This window comes from Ursus americanus, chromosome 21, assembly GCF_024610735.1.
Source record: "Ursus americanus isolate L20-20 chromosome 21, mUrsAme1.1.p, whole genome shotgun sequence".
NCBI classification, from domain to species: domain Eukaryota; kingdom Metazoa; phylum Chordata; class Mammalia; order Carnivora; family Ursidae; genus Ursus; species Ursus americanus.
Genome location: NC_142147.1, coordinates 43,779,193 through 43,803,356, shown reverse-complemented (window position 1 = coordinate 43,803,356; position 24,164 = coordinate 43,779,193). Strand labels below are relative to the sequence as shown.

The 24,164-nt window shown below is 50.8% G+C and overlaps 1 protein-coding gene across 2 annotated transcripts in view; it reads right to left on the bottom strand.

Annotated features, from left to right (window-relative positions):
* The window catches only part of RYR1 (ryanodine receptor 1), a 108,377-nt gene that overhangs the window by 63,644 nt on the left and 20,569 nt on the right, over positions 1–24,164 (bottom strand). For both annotated transcript variants that reach the window (XM_045785862.2, XM_087870750.1), the window contains exons 21-42: positions 23,538–23,642; positions 23,236–23,339; positions 22,765–22,848; positions 21,634–21,941; positions 20,600–20,802; positions 19,251–19,425; positions 18,872–19,080; positions 15,420–15,814; positions 14,332–14,464; positions 13,301–13,461; positions 12,683–12,848; positions 10,754–10,840; positions 10,368–10,594; positions 8,503–9,115; positions 6,736–6,993; positions 6,202–6,402; positions 5,760–5,871; positions 4,382–4,528; positions 2,212–2,485; positions 1,319–1,436; positions 1,100–1,232; positions 654–748 (exon numbers count right to left, since the gene is read on the bottom strand). In XM_045785862.2, the coding sequence (XP_045641818.2) occupies positions 654–748; positions 1,100–1,232; positions 1,319–1,436; positions 2,212–2,485; positions 4,382–4,528; positions 5,760–5,871; positions 6,202–6,402; positions 6,736–6,993; positions 8,503–9,115; positions 10,368–10,594; positions 10,754–10,840; positions 12,683–12,848; positions 13,301–13,461; positions 14,332–14,464; positions 15,420–15,814; positions 18,872–19,080; positions 19,251–19,425; positions 20,600–20,802; positions 21,634–21,941; positions 22,765–22,848; positions 23,236–23,339; positions 23,538–23,642 (4,308 nt within the window). The remainder of the gene's footprint in view (positions 1–653; positions 749–1,099; positions 1,233–1,318; positions 1,437–2,211; positions 2,486–4,381; positions 4,529–5,759; positions 5,872–6,201; positions 6,403–6,735; positions 6,994–8,502; positions 9,116–10,367; positions 10,595–10,753; positions 10,841–12,682; positions 12,849–13,300; positions 13,462–14,331; positions 14,465–15,419; positions 15,815–18,871; positions 19,081–19,250; positions 19,426–20,599; positions 20,803–21,633; positions 21,942–22,764; positions 22,849–23,235; positions 23,340–23,537; positions 23,643–24,164) is intronic.

The window sequence follows — 24,164 nt, the reverse complement described above, 5'->3', positions numbered from 1 at the left end:
CCACTCACTTTTTTCATCCTTAATGCTCATCACTAGTTAATACACGATGTATTTTATTTGTTCATCTTGTTTGTTATCCATCTTCCCAACTAGAATGCCAGCTTCGTGAGGACAAGACTTTTTGCTTGTCTCAATCCCTGTCATACCCCTACTAACTAGGACAGGTCCTGGCACGTCCTTGGGAAATAGTTGTTGAATGAGTAGTACTATAATAGCAGATTAATTCTTACTGAGTGCTTACTGTTTTACAAATGCTTTCGTGGGTTAACTCATTTTATCCTGAGGATAACCCTGTTCTATTATTATATTCATTCTACAGATGAGGAGACAGAGGCCCGGAGAATTTAAGTCACTTGTCCAAGTCCACACAGCAAGAGAGCAAGGGGAGTTAGCCTAACTCCAGAGCCCATGCCCTTCTCTGCCATGCACAGAAGCAGGGGGCACAGAGGGCCAAGAAACGTGCCAAAGTCGTGCAGCTGCGGGAGGGTGAAGTATGGATTTGCACTCAGCCCTATGAATGAGGGACTGGGCCCTGCTCTTCCCCTGCGAATGATTGTCCTTCTGGTTCAATCCTGGACCATCCCATAGAGTGGGTCCCAAATCAGCAGGTGCCCCAAGGGGCCACACAGGGGCCAGGCCTCCTCCTTCCACACCTTCTCCAGGTCCTGCTCTTGCAATGCCAGGGCCAGCTCGTTGTTGTCAATGACGGAAGCAGCTGCCACATCCAGAGGCGTGGAGCCCTGCATGCCTGTGAGGGCGAGAGGCAGGGAGAATGCTCTTCAGAGGTACATAGCTGACAGTCTCACTGCTGCTTATCTCACCTCCTCTCGGAAGCCCTCCGTGACCACCCCTTTTACAGCCTATGTCAGCTGCCTCCTCTGGCCTGACCACTCTGGGCTGTCACTGTCTGTATTCCATGCTGCAGCATGAGCCCTGTGAGGGCCAGGGCCGGAGCTGTCTGGGTATCCCCAGCACTGCTCATCACAGGGCTAAAGCTGGGGTGGGTTGAGAGTGAGCCAGCAGAGATGGATGTGTGGATGGACCACCAAGAGTGGGCCGTGGGGGACAGCGCCCCCAGCCCAGGCTCGGGGGCTCTCACCCAGCCCGATGCCACTGTTCTCCAGCAGGTAGCTCAGGTGGTCGAACATGGAGCGTTGGTTCTGCCGGCTGATGCGACAGAAGTAGCAGAGGAAACGGCAGCAGCTTGTCACCATCTTGGGGAAGCGGATCTCCTGGGCAGGCAGAGTGGGCCAGTGGTCAGTGCCTGCCCCCTGGACCCCCCCTGCCCTGAGCTCCTCGGCCCCCACAGGCCCCTTACCTTGGATTCACCACCACCCCCGAGGACATTCACCATGACCTCCATGACTGTCTCATGCATGCCCAGTGCTCGCATCAAGTTCGGGTGTTGGTAGAAGACTTTGTTGTTCATGATGTTCCTGTGAACAGGTAGAGTACATGGGGTCGCCAGGGGCCAGGTGTGGCCCAAGTCCAGGGAGAGCCCCCAGACCCTTGGGAGAGCTGTCACCACCATTGGGATAACAGTCAACATTTACTGAGTTCTTCCTTCATGCCTGGCACCATCCCCCTTTACAGATCTGAACTCATTCAATCTTTATGTCCACTCTGGAAGGCAGGAACTGTAATTGTCCCTATTTTATAGAAGAGGAAACTGAGGCATGGATCCAAGGTGGGCTCCCCAAGGCGGAGATCCTTACCACGTTGCATGTTGTATTCCCCAAGTGCCTAGAAAGGGCCTGGCACAGAGTAGGTGCTCAATGAACGCTTGCTGAGTGAATGAATGAGGCACTCGACACTGAGTGAGAGCTCAATACCACCATTACCATTATCAATAGCATAATGACGTGCATGAGCCCACAGAAGCCTCACATGACTCTATGGGGTAGGCATGGCTCTGCCCCAGTTTAGAGATGAACACTGAAGCTCGAAGAGGGTAACTCTTGTGCCAAGAGTCACAGGTGAGTAAGAGCTGTTACCCCGGGGGTTTGGGTGGAGAGGGGAGGGGAGTGGACATTAGCCAGGGAGATGGGCTAGCTACTGGGAGAAGTATATCACCCCAAGGATGGGGCAGAAGTGGAGGAAGGAGACATTATTGCATCCAGGGGACATGAGCCAGGGGCACAAGCTGGAGCTAGGAGGGCCTTCCTCCTTCCTGGGGGATGTGCGAAATCCAGGGAGGGGGCAGGGCCTCACCCAATGCTCTGGATCATGAGGTTTTCCTCCTGGGGACCCATCTGCACGATAAGCAGTGATCGGATCTGGCCGAGGCACTCAAGCAGGCTCATGGTGTCCTCCATGGATGATGGTGAGATGGTGTATGCCCGGGGCAGGGCACGCAGCAGCTCCCCAAGCCCGTCGTACTGCCGGTGCAGGAGGCTGAACATGGCCCGTACAAGCTCGGGGCTCTGCACGAAGTCCTCTTGAGCCCAACGCACCACTGTGTGGGACACCAGCTCTTGCAATGACTCTGGGAAGGGGACATAAGTGTCAGAATGCTGCCAGGTTGGGGGCGCCTGGGTGGCTCAGCCATTAAGCGTCTGCCTTTGGCTCAGGTCATGATCCCAGTGTCCTGGGATCGAGCCCCGCATAGGCTCCCTGCTCGGCGGGAAGACTGCTTCTCCCTCTCACACTCTCCTTGCTTGTGTTCCCTCTCTCACTCTTTCTATCAAATAAATCAATAAAATCTTTTTTTTTAGATTTTATTGATTTATTTGAAAGAGATAGAGACAGCCAGCGAGAGAGGGAACACAAGCAGGGGGAGTGGGAGAGGAAGAAGCAGGCTCATAGCGGAGGAGCCTGATGTGGGGCTCAATCCCATAACTCCGGGATCACGCCCTGAGCCGAAGGCAGACGCCCAACTGCTGTGCCACCCAGGCGCCCCAATAAAATCTTTAAAAAAAAAAAAAAGAACACTGCCAGGTTGGGGCCTTGAGCCAGAACAATGCAGAAAGGGCCCCTCTTTCCAGAGGGCTTCTCGGTTACTAACCGCCCCTACCCTCCACCTGCCAGGAGTGGGCAGATCCTGGGAGATTTTTTTTTTATTGCCCTAAGAGCCTCCCTGTCCTCTTCACCCTAAGGTGAAGGGCCCCCTAAAAGTTTCAAGAGGAAAAAGAAATTGTATCACTTCAAAATACCAGAGTACATTATAAGCACCTTCGGAATATATAATGTACTTTTGAAATCATAATTCCACTTGTTCTGTAAAAATACTGCTGAATTTTCATCAAGAGAGACAACAGTCACAAAGAAAACTTGTGGACTTTGGTATCATTTGGAAATGATGTCAAAATGAGCTGTTTTCTTTTCCCTGGACATCTCCCTGGGACTCATCTCTCCTACATCCAGCGTCCATTTCTCTCTCTCTATCTCTTTCTCTTCCAACCCTGCTCTTTCCCAGGATTTCTGGGAGAAAAGATAGATGTCTTATGTGTCTCAGGATTAAGAGAAATCTCCATGCACTGGCACTGAATGATGGTGTCAATTCATGACCTTCCAGTGCTACACAATCTGGCCCTGTCCCTTTGACCTCATCTCCTGCCCCTCTTCCCTGGCTCACTCTGCTCCAGCCACACTGGCCTTTAAACAACACCAAGCATATTCCTGCCTCAGGGCCTTTGCACTAGTTATTCCCTTTGTACCAATCATCTTCCCCAGATCTTTGTACACCTCACTCCCCCACTCTGACCCCTCCATCTTTATCTCTCTCTCTCCTATCACTCAGCTTTACTTTTCTCCTTAGCACCCATGGCCACCTGACATTCTGGTATATGTATATATATATATATATCTGTTATAATATTCTCAACTCCCGGAGGGTAGAGATTTTGACTCTATCCCGCTACAGTATTCCCCAGCCCTGCCAATAGTGCCTGGCCCAGAGCTGGCCCAATAACAGCTTCTTGAATGTTGTAGAATAAACCCTGTACCAACGTCAGGGACTCTGTCTTTGTTGGATGGAGCTAAAATATATTTTGCATAATGGCCTATTGGCCCAACATTTATCATAACTGCTTTTCTAATCCCTCATCATAGTAATCATTTCACCAGAAAAAGAAGAGAAAAACAAGAAACAGCCATGAGGTCATGGAAGACATGGTGGTACAGGATCTGCCACCATCGCAGGGTGGCATGTATTTCTCTGCTCTGGCAGGCCGTATGTCTTGCTGGTCCAACACACAAACTGTGCAGCTCCCACACTTGGACCCACACTTTCAGCATGTCTGTTCTCTCACCGCCCCCCCAACTCCTCCTCTCTCATTAGTCTACCCTTCCCTTGCCCGACTCCTCATGGCCTGTCTTGGACCTAGAGGCTCCCCAAATGCCACCCCATCCCTGTCCCCTCCCTGATGGCCCCAGTCCTCACGGGGTTTGCTCTCCTCAGCAGGTGGTTCCTCCTCAGGTTTCTCCTCCTTCTTCTTCACCAGCCGTACTTTCTCCAACAGGCTCATCAGGCGGCTGCCCAGGGTGGCCTCTTCCTCTGGTTCCTCCTCCTCCCCCTCCAGCTGAATTCCTGGAGGTGGTCAAAGGGAGAGGGTGTCATTCATCTGTGTGCTTATTCATCTACTCAGTCATTCACTTCTTCACTCACTGGTTCATTCGTTCCTCATTCAGGTGTGCATTCTTAGGTTTTTCATTTATTTCTCCATATGTTCATATGTTTGTTCACTTATTCATTCTTTGAAGCCTTTTAAACATCTTTCAAACTAACTCTTGTAAGTAGGTCCAAAGAACTAAAGGAAACCATGTTGAAAGTATTAAAGTATGATGACAATGACTCCTCAAATACAGAATATTAATAAAGAGGTAGATCATATAAAAACAACCATATAGAAATTCTGGGGCTGAAAAATACAGTAACTGAAATTTTAAAATCACTAGAGGGGTACAACAGCATATTTGAGCTGGCGGGAGAAAGAATCAGTGAACTTGAAGGTAGGACAATAGAGGTTATCCAGTCTGAAGAGCAAAAAAGAATGAAGAGCCTCAGAGCCTGTGGGACACCATGAAGTATATAAATATATGCATAATGGGAATCCCAGAAAGTGAGATGAGAAATGGCAGGGAAAATACTTAGAGAAATAATAGCCCCCAAATCCCAAATTTGATGCAAAATATTAATCTACATATCCAAGAATCTTAACAAACTCCAAGTAGGATAAAATCAGAGGGTGCCACACCGGATACATCATACCCAACTGTTTCAAAGCCAAGGCAAATGGAAAACTTGAAAGTCAGCCAGAGAAAAACCACTCATCACATATAAAAGAATCTTAGTAAGATTATTAACTGACTTACTATTAGAAAAAATGGAGGTTATCCATTCATCCCTCTAGGCACCCAACCATCTCTCCATTCAATTTTCAATTATCCATCCATCCATCCATCCATCCATATCCTTGTCCTTAACCATCCATCCACCCAGCCATCTCTTCACCCATTTCTTTACTCATTCATCTATCCATCAATTTACACACTCATCATCCACTTGCTTATAGCCATCCATCCATGTATAATCCACTCAAATACCCACACAAACATATCCTTTCACTCATCCTCTATCTGTTCACTAATATGTCTGTTCATTCATTCATTCATTCATTCATTCATTCATGTATTTATTCATTCAACCAAAAGTTACACTGCACCAATACTGTACATATTTAAAATCAGGAAATCTTAGGGAAACTTTGGGAGAGGTCTCAAGAGAAAGTTTGGGAGATGGATTCTCTGATCTCTCTTACCACAGTGTGCCAGCAAGTCTTCATGAAATTCGAGCAAATCCTGTCGGACCTCTTCAGGGAGAGGACAATCTTCCTCATCCTCACCATCTTTGAACTGCAGTAGCATGTTTATCTGGAGGAAGGTCAAAAGTTAGAATGAGGGTCAGAGGCCCAAGAGCAGAAACTCTGAGGTCAAAGATCAAAGATCGAATTGTGAGTCCCTGTTTAAGGTCATGAGCTGGTGAAGACTATCTGAGAGACTAGAGGTTTGAAAGGAGTCAGTGTCAGTTTGAAAGGACTAAGAGGTCAGACTGGTTCAGAGGGAAGTAGAAGAGTAAGAGATAATTATATCAATAGGCTCAGAGGTCAAGCATGAGTTTAAAGGTTTAGTACCATCAGTAGGGGGACAGGTTAAAGTTGGGGTTTAGACAGTAATGACAGCTGGGGTCAAGGGTCAGAGTACCTGCTCCTGGGGTGGGGAGCGGAATTCGCGAGTACGTCGGGCAGTCTCAGCTGCAGACATGGTGAAGGCTTTTATGAGGAGGCCATAGCGGTCCCTCTGGTTGGCCTGGAGCTTGTCCACATAGCGCTCCGCAAAGGCTGCTAGGGATTCCACACGGTGCTGCAGCTCTTGGTCACAGAAATACTCCAGCAGGTGGCACATCTGTGGGAGGACAGCCATGCAGTAGGAATGATGGTGATGAGACCATCCTTGAAACTTTTCTGGCTTCCTCTCCCCCCTCCATGGCCCCACCCTATCTGCCACCATCGTTTCCTGCCTGGATCCTTAAGCCAGCCTTCTCCATGGTCTTATCCCTTCAATCCACCTGCCACATGGCAACCAGAGAGATCATTCGAAGCTAGCAGCATCCAATCATCTGTGGCACTTCCACAGCTCCCCACTTCCTCGGGACAAAGTCCAGACTTCTGCCCCACCAGACCCTGTGTCTCCCAGCCCAGATGGGTGGAGGCTGGAGAACAGGAAGAATCAGCCCACCTGTAACTTCACAGACTCCGGCAACTTCATCTGGAGCAGCCCTTCCTCCAAGCCTTCTTCTTTTTCCCCTTCTGCTGTCTCCTCTTCCTCTTTTTCCTCATCTTCTTTCTCCTGTGCCTCTTCCTCCTCATCCTCCTCCTTCTCCTCTTCATCTTCCTCTTCTTCTTCCTCCTCTTCCTCTTCTTCCTCAGTGAATACTTCAGGTTCAATCATCTTCAAGATCTGTTTCACATCTTCATCGGCAAAGATGCCCATCACCTACAGGACAAAGCCTGGGTCCTTCACTGTGGCCTGCAAGACCTCCAAATCAAGTCCCAGCCTCATTCCCCAGACATGCTTCTCCTGCACATGCCAGCTTCATTCCTGCATGGGCTACATATGATTTCTCCTACACAAAGAAATGGCACCCCCCTGCCCTGTTGTCCATCCTCCTTAAGATCTCCCCAGATCCACACCCTGTGTCCCACCTAACTTGGCCCAGACTGCATAGCCAAACATGAACACCTCTCCCTTCACTAATAAATGTCCTTTCTCCTAAACTTGAGCATATGTGACTCTGGAATAGGACATACACTTACTGATGGCATGACCTCATAGCTCCCAGTATATGCTAGCTCTCAGTAAACATAATGAAGATGCTAACAGATGGAGGGAGAGCAGGTAGATGAAAGGGAAAGACGGTGGGGAAAGAGAGATGGATAAGTGGGGGGAGGACTGGTTGGCTGAATTAACAGATGGAATAGTAGAGGTTTGAAGGGAGAGAAACTGATGGACAGATAATGGATGGAGAGGTGAAGGTAAAGGTGGAGGAAGAGATGGGTGGATGGATGACAGGATATATAATGTATGGACAGGTGGGTAAGTGGATGGATGATTTGACAGGTGCATGAGTATGTAAATAAGTGGATCGTAAATAGACAAATGGGTAAATAGCCAGGGTGGGCGGTGAGATGTTTGGATGATGGATGGGTGGATAGGTTTGCAAATGAAAATTTGGTTGGATGGATATATGGATGAGACATTAGATGAGTATGTGAATGAAAAGATACATGAAGAAGGGATAAAGGATGAAGAATGGGTGGATGGTGGGTGGATGAATGGGTGTAGACGGTTGGATGGATTTGTGGTAGGTGGATGGGTGTATATACATATGGATTGAGAGATGCATTGGTGGACAGACAGGTAGGTGGAAGATGAAGGAACAGATGAATCTGTAGATGGGTGGATGGATGTGTGGATGAATGTATTCACAGCTGGAAGGATGATGATAATTGGATTATGAAAGGAAAGATAGATTAATAAATAAATGGCTAGGTGGATAAATGAATAGATGGAAAGGTGGATATACTGATGTATGAGTAAATGGAAGGGCGAGTGGACAACCAGACTGAAAGTTGGGTAGATGAATCCATGGATGGATGGGTATGTGGGCAGAGAATGGAAGGATAAATAAATGGACTTGTGGCTGGGAAGATGGGGGCATGTTTGAATGAATAGATGGGTGCAGGATGGACGGATAGATGAATGATGGTTGTTTGGATGGATGAATGGAAAGAAGGGAGAAAAGATTAATAAACAGATTAAGAGATGACAGATGAATGGATGGGAGGAAAAGTGAATGAAAGATGAGTAGATAATAGAAGGGTAAACTGAAAGGTAGAGGACGGAGAGGTGAATGGGTGGCTGGATGCATATATGAGAGGGGGGTTGATGGATGATTTGGAATGTGGAAGAATGGGACAAAGGGAAGCAGGAGGAAACCCTTACCAGCAGGGTGGACACGAGCTTGAGCACGGGCACAAACTGGAACTCCACAGAGCCCCCGACGGGGTCACGTGCGTGCTGCCCACCATCTCGCACGGCCTCTCCCAGCATTCTCAGTGCTTTATCCCGCAGGGCCTCCAGGGGGATGCTGGGGCTGAGGCGGGCCGGAGCCTCCGCCACGCCAGCAGCCGGCAGGGCAGCCACGAAACAGGGAGGTGAGAAATGGTGTGGAGGCCGCAGCGAGGTGGTGACGCCAACGCCAGGTAGGCCGTGGCGGCGGGAGCCATTTTCCGCGCTTTTTCCGGGCGGGAAGAGAGTGATGGCGCGGGTCTCCTCCGTGAGGGGCACGATGTACTCGGAGAGCATGGAGCGGCGGCTGCGGCAAGCGCTTTCGAGGTGTATGCTGATAAGGAGGTCGTAGTAGCCGGCCCGCAGCGGGCCGGGCAGGTGCGCGTCCTCCAGCGCGTGCAGCAGCTGCGCCTGGTCCACGTGGCTGCACAGAGCATGCGCCACGCGGTTGTTGCCCAGCGCGCACACGGCGCGGTAGAGGCGGAGGGTGTGAGAGTGGAACCGCTGCAGGTCCAGGCGCTCCGACAGCTCCAGAATGTCCATGCATCTGCGGTGGAGATGGGCCACGGACAGGGACAGACCACAGACAGGCAAAGAGATGCTAAGGTGAGTGTCAGCACCCCCAGCAGGGAATCCCCGTATCCTGCTGGGTCAAGGTTCTGTGAGGTCTGCAGAGATGGGTCTAGGAGTCTTTTAATAGTTCTGGAAGTCCCCAGTGGTCTGGGGGCTCCTTGTGATATAGCTGGGATCCCTGGGGGATGGTCTGGTACTCTGGGGTATCTGAGAGTCCATGGAGGAGATCTGGTGACACTGAGATATGTCTGGGATCCCCAAATTGGGACTGAACCTCCCTCTGGCAGGCCTGAGTAACCTGGCTATGTTTGAAGACGACTAGAATGTATACCCCACCAGGGCAGGACATTTCTGCCTTTGGGTTTTGTTGTTGTTGTTGTTGTTGTTGTTGCTGTATTTCCAGCACCTAAACAGGACTTAGCACATAGTAAGTGCTCAATAAATACTTGTTAGATAGATGATAGATATATTGATTGATTGATTGATTGATTGATTGATTAAGTGAGTGAGTGTATCTGAGACTCCCGGGGATGGGTCTGAGTCCCCTTGGGCAAGTCTGAGACCCCTGACTTATACGTGAGCATTGCTAGAATGTCCATTCCCATGGACTTGTTGTTTCCAGCCCACAGTGCTGCTGGTCACACAGGAAGAGCTCAGAGCTATCTGTTGAATAAAGGAAAGATGAAGCAATTCAGAGCCTCCTGGGGTGTCTGGGATTGAAGTGTGTTCACAGTATCTAAGAACATTCCTGCCATACATGTGAACACATCTCTACCCTGCATGTGTCTGGGTCCCCTGGACTAGGTTTGAGATCTCCATGAGATACATCCAAAGTCTCCCTGGGTGTGACCAAGACACTCTGGGGTGCATTCGGGCCTCTCTGAGTAATGCCCATGTCCTTCTGAGGTGCACTTGAGGCTCCTGGAGTTCGTGTGGCTCCTCAGTGTGGATCTGGGCTCCTTGAGACAGGCTTGGAGCCCTGTGGGGTAGGTTTGAGGTCCCTGGAGGTGAGTCTGTGGTCCACTAAGATGGGTGGGGCTGGAGTCCCCTGGAGTCTTATTTGGGGATGCCCGAGCTGAGTCAGGGTTCCCTGAGGTAGATCTGGGGCCTAGTGGGGTGTTGGCTGGAGTCCTGGGGTACTGGTGGAGGGGAGCACTGAGAGGGTTTCAGACCCCAGAGGACTTGCAATACCCATCCCACCCCCGTGAGCCTGGGCCGGCCCTGACCGGTTCTCCTCAGGAATGTGCAAAGCCATCATGGTCAGCGGCTCCTGGCACTGCACCGCCCAGCCGAGCCGCTCGCCCGCACGTCGCGTTTCCACCTGCAGGAAGTGGTTGGGCATACGGCTCCACGAGATGGGCATCAGCATCTGCACCTCTAGCCGAGGTGGGCACTGCGGGGCCGGGTTCTTGCGCTCACTCAGAAACATGGCGGCGGACAGCGGCATGATGTTCTAGGGCACAGAGGTGTGCACGGGTCAGGATTCCCAGCCCTCTCTGTCCTGCCAGTCTGCTTCCAGGGAAACCTCCTGGATTGCCCCACTTTTCAGCCACTCTGCCAGCCTGATCTCCCGTACCTACTGCCTCAGCCTGCCCCATGGCTGCACTCTTACCTTCTGTTTCCCCAACTCAAACTGGATGACGTTCTGGTGGGTGGGCAGGACAAAGACGGCAGGAAACAGCTTCGTGTTGGGCTCCACCTGGCAAGGAAGAAGAGGCCAGGGTGAGGAAGTGGGTGAACTGGAGGTGATTTTGACTCTGGATCCTGAACTCTGGGGTTGATTGCCCCAGCCTGATCCTGCTCTTGTCTACAGATCCAAACTCAGGCTCTGAAAGTGCCCCAGTGACCCTGAGGTTGCTCATGGGCTACACTGCCTCTGATCCAGACTCCCAGACTTCTCCAGCTCCCCAGGAGCAACGTTATCTTCCGGGTCATAGTGCATTTCATGCCCTTCACCTGGAATACCATTTCTGTTTCTCTCCCAAGACTCATTCGTCAAAACCCAGGAAGGTCTTCTGACTGCACTTTCCCTCCAGCCCTTTTAATCTCTGCAGTGGAACCCACCCAGCCTCTATCACCACAAACACCATCATCTGTGAAGCAGTCTTGCCAAACCTGAATCTAATCGCACCTGTGGACCCATCTGCCAGTTGACAGAAAATACAGGGGACAGAGGAAAATGTTAAAACACCACCACGGGGATGCATCAGCCAGAGACAGACTGAGAAGCCAGGCCAGCACTCTTTAGATGGTGGTAGACACCAATCGCCCCCAGGGTTAAATTTCGGATTCTCACTGGGCAGGTCTAGGGGGATGCCTGAAATTCCTTATTTCTTTTTTTTAATTTTTATTTTACTTATTTATTTGACAGAGAGAGAGGCAGTGACAGAGGGAACACAAGAGGGGGAGTGAAAGAGGGAGAAGCAGGCTTCCCACTGAGTGGGGAGCCCGATGCGGGGCTCAATCCCAGAATGCTGAGATCATGACCTGAGCCGAAGGCAGCCACGTAATGACTGAGCCACCCAGGCACCCCTGAAATTCCTTATTTCTAACGAGCCCCCAGGTGATCCAGATCTGCTGATTCAGGGACCACACTGTGAGAAGCAAAGCTTTCCAGGACAGACAGCCTAGTTTCTTCAACAAACACATTGCAGAGAAGAGAGAGATGGAAGGGAAATAGATATATGAGAGACTCGAGGGGCATAGCAACCAACTAAAATATATGACTTTATTTGGATTCCAATTCAAAGGAACAAACGGGGAAAAGACATTTTTGAGACAACCAGAGAAATGTGAACATGGACTGGATAGGTGATTAATTAGGAATTCTTAGGGTTTTTTTTTTTTTTCAGATACGAGTGGTATAGTGGTTATGCTTTTGAAAAGAATCCTTAGTTTTGTAGAGACACATACTGAAAAGAGATGAAACCATATGATATTTGGGGTCTCCTTCAAAATCATCCAGTGGGTGTGGAAGTGAAGGTGGTGTGAAGGGTAAAGATGAGACAAGATACCTGCGAGTGGGTAACAGCCGAAGCTGGAGAGTGGGGACATGGAGGTCCAGTACACTATTCTATTTTTGCATATTTTTTAACTTCTCCATTTAAAATAAAATTTTATAAAATCCAAGGTAGATGAATTAGTGGATAAATATGTGATAAAGCCAGTGTGGGTGGGAGGTTCTTGGTAGTGGGTATATGTGTGTTTACGGTACGAGACCTTTGATTTTGTTGTATGTTTGAAATCTTTCATAATAAAAAGTTAAAAATGATTCATTCTAGGGCGTACCCTGATTGGTGAGAAGTTGGCAATTGGTGTCACCCGGCCCAAGAGGGACTGTGGACCCCTCTCTAAGGTCAAGGCAGTGCTCTGTCTCCTCCTTCCTGGGTGTCAATTCAGTGGACGGTTGACTAACTGGTCTCCCAGGGACTTCCCGATCTGGCCTTCCCTGGGGTCTGTCCTCAGAGGGGGACTGGAAGGATCTTCCCAGCATACTGGGACATGAGGACACTATTGCTAAGTTGCTGAGGGCTGGGCTCACCTGGAAAAAGGTGTTGCTCTCTTTGCCATTGGCGGTAAAGGTCATCAAGCCAGTGGCCAAGTCCACCAGGCAGCCAATGACAAGGTCTGTGTGGCTGATCCGACCCTGATGCCCAGAGCTCACGAAGTCCCCGCCCCACACCATGTAGCAGTTGCTGCATTTGAGGCTGGAGGAAACAGGAGTGGTCAGTGCATGGCTCCTCAACGGAGGTGCTCTGGACCCTGGACACTTCCTTCCCCAAACTCCCAGAATACCATGACCTCAGAGCTCCATCCCCAGACCCCCACCATCTGCAGACCTGAGTCCCGAAACCCCAAGCCCCTCAGAGTGAGTGTTCTTAGAAGTTGGCTGGGGGTTCTAGGAGGAAGAGAGGGAAGGGGAGCAGGAAGAGAGAACAGAGACAGGAGGTTATGTAAAAAGTAGAGTGTGAGATGAAGGAAGAGAAAATGGAAAAGACCAAACAGAAACAGAAGAGGAGGAAAAACCCAGAGGAGGAAAGTAAACAGGGAGAGAAGAAGAGAAGAAGAGGGGGAGGGAAGCTGCTGGGGCAAGCCTGGGGAGAGCCAGGTGCCCAGCGGTGACCTCTCACCTCCCACAGTTCCCACCCCTCCCTGGTACCTGCTATGGACGTTGCCTTGTTCGTCCCCCATGGTCACAGTCACTGCCCGGACCTTGCTGAGGTCAAAGTTCATGTCGTGCTGATGGTAGTCAGGGGTGACCCAGCCCACCCACACACAGCTGGGCTCCTGGCCAGCGAAGACCCTCACGGAGTAATAGTACTGGAGAGGCAAAGGGGGACCAATGGTCAGTCCAGAAGTTTAGTGACACAGGGCTTCCATGGGACTCTAAGTTGGTCTCTCTAGATTCACAGTGTCCTCTGGGAGTTCAACAAAAAATTACTGGATTTGAGACCCCCCTTCCGGGTCTATGTCCCTCTATTTCTGTGTCTACTGATATATTTTTAGATTCGGGAATCCTCTGGGACTATTTGTGATACCCCAGAATTTGGGTTCCTCTGCAAATTACAATGTTATCAACAAGTTATAGTTAACAAATGGTTCACAAATTAATTTACTTAACTTTTATAATCACCATCAAGTGGGTACAATTTGTTTTAATGATGGGAAACCATTTTAATGATGGGAAACCATAAAACTTCCATAAAGGAGAAGGCATAGAGCAGTGAAGTGGTTGACCTTCTTGGCACCGAGGTAGCCCATAGTCTTAACCACAAGGCTATCTGTATCAGAAAACATTCCAGATCTGGGAAATCCCTAAACTCCACTAGGGTATTGTGAATGTTGGTTCCCAGGAATATACTAGAATAGCTATTAAATTTGAGGGTATTGAGTTTATATGGGTAACCCAAATATTGAGGTCCCAAGTCTATACTGATATATCCTCTGGATTCTGGGATCCCTGGGAATTTTATCAGTGTAACTTATAGCTTCATTGTGTTCCTGCAATTTTTAGGCCCCCTAGCTATATGGATTTAGGGGTTCAAAGGACTAAATTAGCGTGTGCTCTATTTTGTGGTCTTCAGTGTATATTGGGGTGTCCCCAGGTAAGGGCAATTACTAGGGATTGCAGCATGAAATCTGGAAATCTGAGGGGTCTCTGAGGGAAAATTGAGGGCTCCAGGTTCCCACCGTGGTGGTATTGAGGATGATCTCAGGGTCATCACGGTTGTCAGCGGGCACCACCTCTCGAGGGAGTCGGGGCAGAGTGGGAGTGGCTGGTGGTTGGGTCATCATGGCGGCCTTCTTGGCCTTGAATAAAAACCTGGTGATGGAGAGGAGAGGCTACCGTGAGAACCAGCTCTCAAGCTCAGCCCCCCAGCCCTCTCCACCACAACATTCATGACCCTCACATCCCATTTCTAATACCCAAGCCCCCGCCTCTAGAGGGATAAAATTGCCAACTGTGTCAGCATGATCCATTCTGGAGAAGCTGTGCTCTGTGCTTGCAGATGCCCAAATTTAAAGGTGCCTCTGGGGACATGGAGGTTCCCTTTGGGGCATACTGTGGTCCCCCTAAGTCAGCATTTCTCATATGGGTGCTAGAGGCGTTTGGGAAAGGATAATCCTTCATTGTGTGGTACTGTCTTGTGCACTGAAGGCCTGTAGAATTCCTGGAGTCCCCCACTAGCAGTACCACTGTCCCACAAACTGTGATAACCGAAGTCATCCATTATTTCCAAACATCTGCCAAGAGACACAGAACTCCATCCCACTGAAAACCACTGTGATAGTAGGGAAAGCACATTTAGTTTCAAGTCAGGTTTAGGGCCTTTTGAGGGTCTCCTTTGAAGTTAACTTTTGGGGGGACACACTTGAGACACAGAAATTTAGAATCCCAATTTCTAAATCTTCTAAATCCCAATTTAGAAGACCAGCAGTGTTCACTGGGATACTTTGGGGGTACAGTCAACCCTCCCAAGACACTTGAGTATCTGTCCGCGTTAGTGTCCATGGATAATAAAGTCCATTGGGTGAAATGCTTTGGGACCTACTAGGTACCCCAAGGATAGTGGAGTTCTCCATAGATATAGGGGGTACCCCAATTTTACATTCTCAGAAAAATGAGAGCATCCCAGGAGATAAGGGGGCTCACTTGAGGCATGCTAAGCTCCCTCAGTATTCTGACTCCACTTAACATACATGGGGCTGCTGTGGGACACAATGGGCTTTCTCACGTTACTGAAGTCGGGCCCACCCCGGCCCCACCCTCGACTCACCCTCTCTTCTTGTTCTTCTCTGTGGTGGCATCCTTCTCGTTCTCCATCCTGACAGGCTGGGCCTCCACCCCAGCCTGGGCATTGCCCCCGGGCGCCCCCTCCTTGGCATTTCCTTCTTTGCCCCCCTCAGGCTCGCCCCAGCGCCCCGCTGAGCGCCGCAGGTTTTCGTAGTCAGGGTCGGGTTCCGCCGCCCGGGCTTCATCCTCGGCGGGGGGCTGCAGGCCGGGGGGCGCCAGGGGGGTGGCCCCTGCGGTGCACCGAAAATGCTGGTGAAACTGGACTGGAAGGCTCAGCCGGAGAAAGATCATCTCCACAAGACTGTTCTGGGAGCCCCAGGTGCGGTGGCTCAGGCGCAGGCAGGGCGGCGTGTCCACGGTGCCATCCACGCGGGTCACCTAAGGGCAAGCAGGAAGACTGAGCTGGGCAGGCAGGCTAGGCCATTGGTCCTAAACCCAGTACACACGGAGCCACCAGGAGGCCTTGGAACACCTGTGTGAGAATTAGCCAAAGACTCACTCCTCTGAGCGGATGGGCTCCCTGGGGGACACACAGCTTGGCTGTAGGGTGCGCTCAGCCCTCTGCCGAGCTCTGTCTGGGCACCTCGTACAGTGGCAGCCCTGGCTGCCTGGGGAACGTTCCAAACTGACCTATACACAGGCCTCACTCCAGACTGTCATCCAATCCACAAATAATTCCTGAGACCCTACTATGTACCAGGCACCATTCCCCAATGCTGGGAACACATCAACGAACAGAACAAAGGCCCTGCCCTCCTGGTCTCTTGGGGAGACTCTTGGGGAGAGCAGGCCAGAAGGGCCAGAGTTTCGTAAAGGCCCCCCAGATGAATTTTTGCTAAACTTCCTGTATATGGAAATATTCAGAAAAGTGCACGTGTCATAATGCGTAACATGATGAGGTTTTAGAGTGACCCCACCTGTGTGCCCAGAGCCCAGATGGAGACACAGAACTTGACTAAGCCCCACCCACCCACCCAGGAGCCCCCTTGGTGTCCATTTAGTCACCACCTTCTCAAAGACAGTGAGGGAGTCTGATGAGGGAAATGTCCTGACCTGGCCTAAACAAGAGGCAGGAGCTGACAGAGGACAGGTGCCTGACCTGTGCGCTCCAAAAACAGACTCTCAGAGGCTTTCTCGAGACTCCATGAACAAGTAGAGTGGCTCCCTTTCCTTCCTGTCCCATCTTCAAAGACCAAATGCCAAGTCCTCTGTGCTCCCTGCCAGCCAATGAATTCACCTCGAAACTCTGGCCAAGATTTGCTGTTCCCAGACTGTCTGTGGGGTCTTTTTCTCTGTTCTCCCCCCACTCTTATAAACCCTGTTTTGCTCTGCTCCTTCACAACAGTCTACCAACAGTCTCCCTCCCATGATCTGGGTGCAGAGTAACGAAACGTCTGAGATATTCTTTCGCAGTAACACCCTCCTGATTTAACACATCACAGATTCACTCTGCCTGTTCTTGAACTGTCTACGAATGGGAAACCACAGGATGTGCTCTTTTGTGTCTGGCTCCTTTCCCTCGGCATTACGCCTGTGAGACTCGTCCACGTGGTGGCGTGTAGGTCAGTGTGCTCGTTCTCACGGCTGTCTAGCGCTCCGGTCCCTGGGTTGAGAACACATCTGGCAGTAACAGGAATGAGGAAGTTCAACATCTGCTCCAGCAGCCTCTCCAGCCCCTGGCACCTCTGGTCTTTCTGCCTCCGCGGTCACCCCTATAATCCACTCTCAATGGGACCTTTCCAAAACTCAGATCTAAACTGGACTTTCCTCTGCTTAAAACCCATCCATTCTCACCTCGTCTTAAAATCCCTCCCCACAAATTACTTTGTAATTACAAAGAGAAAAATAGTAATTTGTGGTAGAGAAACCTGGCAGACTCCACCTTAATCAAACAGTCCGAATTAAAGTAATTGGTAATAAGACATAATGACACTATGTGCCTCCTGATATCCTGCATTAAGCAGGACACAATGTCCTTGTCTTCCTGCTGAATATGTGTCACCTATACCTAATCATGGGGAGACATTCAACAAACCAAAATGAGAGATAATCTGCAAAACAACTGGTCTGTACTCTTCAAAAATGTTACTGGCATGAAAGACAAAGACAGACTCAGGAACATTTGACATTAAAGAATAAAGAGACATGGGGCGCCTGGGTGGCTCAGTCAGGTTAAGCATCCAACTCTTGGTTTCTGCTCAGGTCATGATCTCAGGGTTGTGAGATCAAGCCCCGGGTGGGGCTCCATGCTCAGTGTGGAGTCTGCTTGTCCCTCTCCTTCCCCCTCTGTCCTGGCCCCCATTGCTCATGTTCTCTCTCTCTTTGTCTTTCTCTCTCAAATAAGTAAGTAAATAAACAATAAAAAAAAAGAATAAAAAGACATAACAACTAAATGCAATATATAATCCTGGATTGGATCCTGGACCAGAAAAATAAAAAGACACATTATCGCCACAATTAATACAATCTGAATATGAATTACGAATTAGGTAATAGTATGCATTAGTGTCAAATTTCCTGATTTTCATGACCGATTTTCATAACTGCAGTTCTGTAAGAGTATAGCCTGTTCTGAAGAAATGCACATTGAAATATTTAGGGATAAAGAAGCACGGTGGGGGCACCTGGCTGGCTCGGTCGGTAGAGCATGTGATTGTTGATCTTGGGGTCATGAGTTTGAGCCCCATGCTGGGCATCGAGCTTACATAAAAATAAAAAACAAAAAGAGGCATGATGTCTCCAACTTATTCAAATGATTCAGAAGTGGGGGGGGGATTATTGTGAGGAAATCTGAACAATGCCGTGGATGGGAAAACTGAGGCTCAGGAGGAGACAGTCACATGTCCAAGGCTACACTGCAGATAAGAAGCCAACCCAGGTCTGGCTGATTCTAAAGTACCCACTGAAGCTTAGCCATGTGGGATTCAGGTTCCTCCCAGGTTGAGAAAAGAACTATCACTTTGGTCTACGTGATTATGGTCAGAGTCTGATGCTAAGCTTAACCTTGGTAAAGAAAAGACACTAGAGCCTAAAAACTAGGATACTCAGATTAATGAAAAGCTGCTAAAAAAATGAAAAAAATATGTATATACAGATAGCAATTAGTAAGGATGGTGCCAAAATGTACTCAGAGATTTATATTTCTTTAAACCTTGCTGTAAGATGAGATGTTATAAAGACTGGAAATTTCCATCAGGGTCACTTAACCCAGCTCCTCTTTTTTCCCTTCCCCCACTTAATAGGCAAGGCACCTGGAGGTCAGACAAGTTGTGGTTCTCTAGTTATACCCTACAAGGCAGCCCCAGGAGCCCACTGACCTGACATCCCCTTCTACATGGTTAACACAGAAGGAAAGGAGAAATTTGGGGAAGAGAACTGTGGGAAGAATGAGGTTTGAAGGCAGATCAGAGGGTACTGAGTGGGGTCAGTCCTCACCTCATAGTGGGGGTGCTCAAGGGGCACGGCCTCAAATTGGGGAAGGCTTTTGCTGAACCAGGTGGTGACTGGGCGCTGCATGTTGATGGCGAATGGCTCAAAGCCTTCCTGGAGGCCACAGATGGCAAAGAACCGCAGGGAGCTCACGTCCTGGCCCAGGTTCAGGTGACCCACCTGGCCAGGTCCCAAGCTGCAGACAGGCAGGAAGCCTGGTGGGAGAGGACGGAGGGGCAGGGGTGAGGACAGGTGGGCAGGGCAGGGGCAGGAGGGGAGGAGGTACCGTGGAAGGAAGGGACAGAAAAGCAGGAGGCTGGGGACGCAGTGTAGGGTCAGGTGAGAGGACAGAAAACCAGAAAGGGGCCATGAGGCCAGCCCTCACCATCCCCAATCTCGATTTCTCGGAAGGCTGTCTCAGAGCCCGAATCAGACATGAGGACCTCGCCATTGAGGGTGAAGATAATGGTGTTCTCTGTGAGGTCGATCATGCAGCCCACGACATCACCCGGCTGCCACGGACGCCCAAATGGTTCACTGCCCAAGTGCCAGCGCTGGCCCTGTGAGGAGGCGAGGGGAAGATGCGGCATGGGAGAGACACACAGAGAAACAGAAACATATAGAAGCAAGGAGAGATGTGTAAAGATACATATGCAAGAGATCAAGTTTAGGGCATGCGGGACAGAAGAGGGGTCACCCCCACAGGGCCCCCATCTTTTCCCACATTTGTATCCACGGTCCTTAGAAGGTAAGGGACAGGCTTTTATGCTCTCCCTTCCCACTGATCTCCACATCCCATCTCTTCAGCCTGAGCTCTCTACTGTTTCCATGGCTGGGGCTGGGGTTATGCAGACCACCAGCGTTGTAGTGGGGAGTTGGGGGCAGCTGCAAGTGACAGTGATGGAAAGGAAAAACGAGCCTGCCAATGTCCCCTCTCCAGATTCATATAGATCCATACACCCCCAGAATAGATCAATGGGTAATGGGACAGATGGATGGGAAGCAGGTATATGGCTGGATGGAAGAATGAAATGAAAGGTGAGTCTACATGGGTTGATACTGGGAAGGAAGAAAGTATAGACAAAGACAGATGGATGAGTGGGTAGGTGGAAGGATGGGCAGGTGGATGGGTGGATAAATGGACGAACTGATAGATTCACGCATTAAAGGATTAAATAAATGAATTCACAAATTGATTAAATAAGTGAATGGCTGAACTAACAAATAAATGAATAAACAGATGGAAATGTGGATGGTTAAATGATTATCTGGACCGATGAGTAGATGGATGGATAGTTGGATTTGTGGGTAGATGAATGGATGATGGATAGCTATATGCATGGACAAGGGCACTTGGGTGGCTAAGGGGGTTAAGCATCTGCCTTTGGCTCAGGTCATGATCTCAGAGTCCTGGGATCGAGCCCCATGCTGGGCTCCCAGCTCAGCAGGGAGTCTGCTTGTCGCTCTCCCTCCCCCTGCTTATGCTCTCTTTCTCTCAAATAACTAACTAAATAAATCTTTATTAAAAAAAGATATATGCATGGACCGGGAGGGTGGGACAGATGGATGGATGGATGGATGGATGGATGGATGGATGGATGGATGGATGAATAAGTGGTAAGGCAGATGCAGGGATGAGTGGACAATGGGGCACAGACAGAGGTGGGGCTGGAGTGTATGAGCTGTGGGAGGGACCACAGGACCTGGCAGAGTGGAGCCCCAGGAGGTACCCACGCGGTGCCCATTGAAGACATAGGCCAGCTCATCAGCTCCCAGCTCCACGTCAGGCCGCAGGTCGGGCCTCGCCCAGCCCACTCGCATCTCACCCGTGGTGACTGCTTCGAACTCAAAATACCAGCGTCCGCTCTGCACCACATAGGATTTCTCTGCCCGGAAGATGCGCACCCGGTCCCAGCGAGACTGGCTCTCCACCAGACCTGCAAATGGGGCCAGGCAGAGTTAGGGGCTGGGTGGGGAGTGGATCCCAAGACACTGAGAAGTTGGTGGGAGACACCAGAGAAGTCAAGAGCCTTGGGGGACTGAGGGAAAAGGGATAATTTCTTGGTATTACAGGAGAAGACCTGGGGACTCTCAAGCTAGTCAAAGAGGTGGGAAGGACCTACTAAGTGAGACAGCCCCCCGCCCCATCTCTTTAGCAGTCAGAGCCCTCAGAGAAGAGATGCTGACAGAGACAGAAAGTCAGGTCAGGCACCATCATGGTCTAGGGTTAAGGGTCAAGATTAGGGTTGATGTTTAGATTCAAGGGTTGAGAAAAGGATCAGGGAGAGAGTGTCAGAGTCAGGCTCAGAGAGAGGACAAAATTGGGGCTGGGGCCAGGGATAGAGAAACTGAAGGTTGGGGACCACAGCTAGGGCACCTGATCAAAGCTGGAATTAGAAGTCAGTGATAGGTCAGGGGTCAGGTTAGGGGTAGGGATTAGAGGCTCTGAGTTCTTGGCTGGGGGGCTCCATTTTGTAGCCATAAAGGTCAACAGTTAGACGTCATAGCTGGGGGCCAGGATTGGAGTCGGGGATCAGGGCTAGTGCTCACTGGGCTCCTGATCTGGCAGGGCTCAAGTATGATCAAGGTCAGTGGTCAAGATTGGGCTCCGGGTCGGGGTCAGAGTAAGGGTCAGGGTTGGGGGAGAAAGGCTCGGTGTTGTAGATGTAGCCCATTCAGGGGCCAAATGGGGTCAGAAGTCAGGGGTCAGGCAGCGGGGCCCACATCAGCGCAGGAGTTAGCGTAAGGGGCCCAAGGTCTGCACTCACTGGGCTCCTGGTCAGGCGGCTCGATGTTGTAGCCGTAGCCCAGCAGCGTGCGCACGGCCTGGCAGAGGCTGTCCCGGTTGCTCCGTTTGGTGGCCTCATCCAGCAGGCGGTAGGGCACAAGGCGAGGGTTGCGGCGTGCTGGGATGTCCTGCACGGCACTGTAGCTCCAGCCCTGGGCCACGCGGTCTCGTGCCCACACATTGTGCCCATTCTCCGCCAGCCGGTCCACCAGCGTCATCTGCGCCGGTGTCAGCCGCACGTGGCTCAGGTCTAGCGGTGCCGGCTTGTACCCATTGCTCATCATGTACCTGTGCACGTGGCAGAGCTTGGTGAGAGGAGACCCCTCACCCCCGCCTCTGGGCCCCGAGCAACAGAATCCCTGACTTCTGACCCTTGCTCCCAGGGTCTTGTGATCCTAAGCTCTGAGTTTTGGGATTTCTGACCTACGATCTCAGACATCGGGTTCTATGACTCCCCTGAATGAGCTTTGAGATACTTGGCCTCTTAACACAGGATCCTGTGACCCTAGCAAGGGCTTTTGCTTCACTGACCTCTGGCCTCTCTGACCCCTGCGATGTGATTTTGGGAGCCTCATCTTCAACCCTGGGACTCTGACCTCTCATCTCTAACTCTGAGTTTTCCTACCTCTGACCTCAGAGCTCTGTCACTTCAAATTCCTGGGTTTGGAGTCCTTGACCTCTGAACCCTGGCCTCTATCCTCAGGACCTCTGATCTCTCACGTATAATTTTAGTGTCCCTTACTCACGACTCCCAAGAACTTCTCATCTCTTTCCATTGACCCCCCCGCCCCACCTCTGACTTGAAGATATTACCTCTGTTCCCTCATTTTCCCTGATTCCATGGCACACCCTGAACTTGGGTCCCAATTCACACCCCCTGTCCCTCTGGAAGTCCCACCTCTGCAATCCTGACACCTCCCCAGGACACTCACCACTGACTCCAGAGCCCTGACCCTTGACCCCTGGTCCTATGACCTTTACCCTAACCTGTAATTCCTTTTTCTCTGACCTCAGCCTCCCTACAAGACCCCCTCAACCGCCCAGCCCTCACCATGTCATCCCCAGCCTCCTACTCTATCCCCCAGACAGGACCCGGGCCACCCACACTCACGTCTTGGGGAGTTTGGTCTTCTTCAGGTTGTCTTCCGCCTTCTCATCCGCCATGCCCACGTGGCAGCCCAGCGCCAGCAGAGTCCTAGGGTGCGGGGGACAGGGTCACCCCACACAGCCTCCTGGCCCCTGGACTCCTCTCCCTGAGCCTGGCTCCCCTCCTTCCCCAGTCCCTGCTGGCCCTCCGCATCTCTTGCTCTGGCTTTCTGGGTGTCTGTCCCCATCTCTCTGCCTTGGTCTCTGTCTCTCTGACTGCTGTCTCTCCCCGTTCCCTTGTCTCCATATCTCTTCACCTGTGTCCACCTTTTCCTGTCCACTTCTTCCCCCGATTCCACGTCTCTCTCTTTCTCTTACTGACCAGCTCTCTTTATGCCTCTGTTACTCTTTCTTGCCTTCTTCAGTCTCTGCTTCACGATCCCTCCTCCTCACCAGCAGCCAGGCCCAGGCCCCTGCTCCCCAGTACCACCCTCACTTGAGTGTCTCCCCCGACATCTGCAGGTTGTAATTCCTCTCGGGCTCTGGTAGGCTGTGGAAGTCCACAAGACATGGGTGCAGCCTCTTGTTGTCATCCCGAACCTGGAGAAACCCCAGGGTCAATTCCTCAGGGTCCCCGTCCCTCTCCCCCACATGCCCAGACTGCAACCCCTGACCTCCTGCCCTTAGTTCTACCACAGGAAACCCAAGAGTCCCTTCCCCCCACCATGGGACCCTCCCTGCTCACTCCCCCAACAGCCAGGCTAGCCTGACGTCCTCATGCTGCAGGCAGCCCCTCACCGGGCCGTAGGTCCAGCCCTGCTCAATGCGAGTCAGTGCCCAGAGTTCGTGGATGTTCTCTGCCAGCTTCTCCCGAATACGCTCCAGATGGGGAGGCAGGACAATCTAGGGGGAGGGGAGGGAACGTTTGTGAGGTCCCTGTGTTCCTTCCAGCCTGCACCATGACCCCTCTTCCCAAGGACAGTCCCCCAGACCTTTTCTGGGATTCTGAGCCCTGCTCCTCATCACCTGACCCTGACCCTAGGGTTGACACCCAGCTGAGTAAGGACTTAGAATCACAGAATTAAGGAATTATCTGGGAGTGGGACTATCTCCCCCTGTGGACTGGTTGCTCCATGAGGACAGGACCTGGGGCTGCCTCAGTCTCCACCACTTTCCCAGCCCTGCCCAGCCCAGAGCGAGGCCCAGAGGAGATGCCCCGGAAGTGGTTGCTGAAAGAATGGATGAGTCTCTTTCCTTCTTTGTATAATGAGGATCCGAACACTACTGACCTCATAAGGATTCAGTGATATAACCTAGATAAACTACTAAATCTTACATAGTTTATGTAAATGCCTGGCACACAGTAGGTGACTAATAAATATTTATGTCATTAGTGTTCTTCAGACAAGAGATAATGATGGTTTG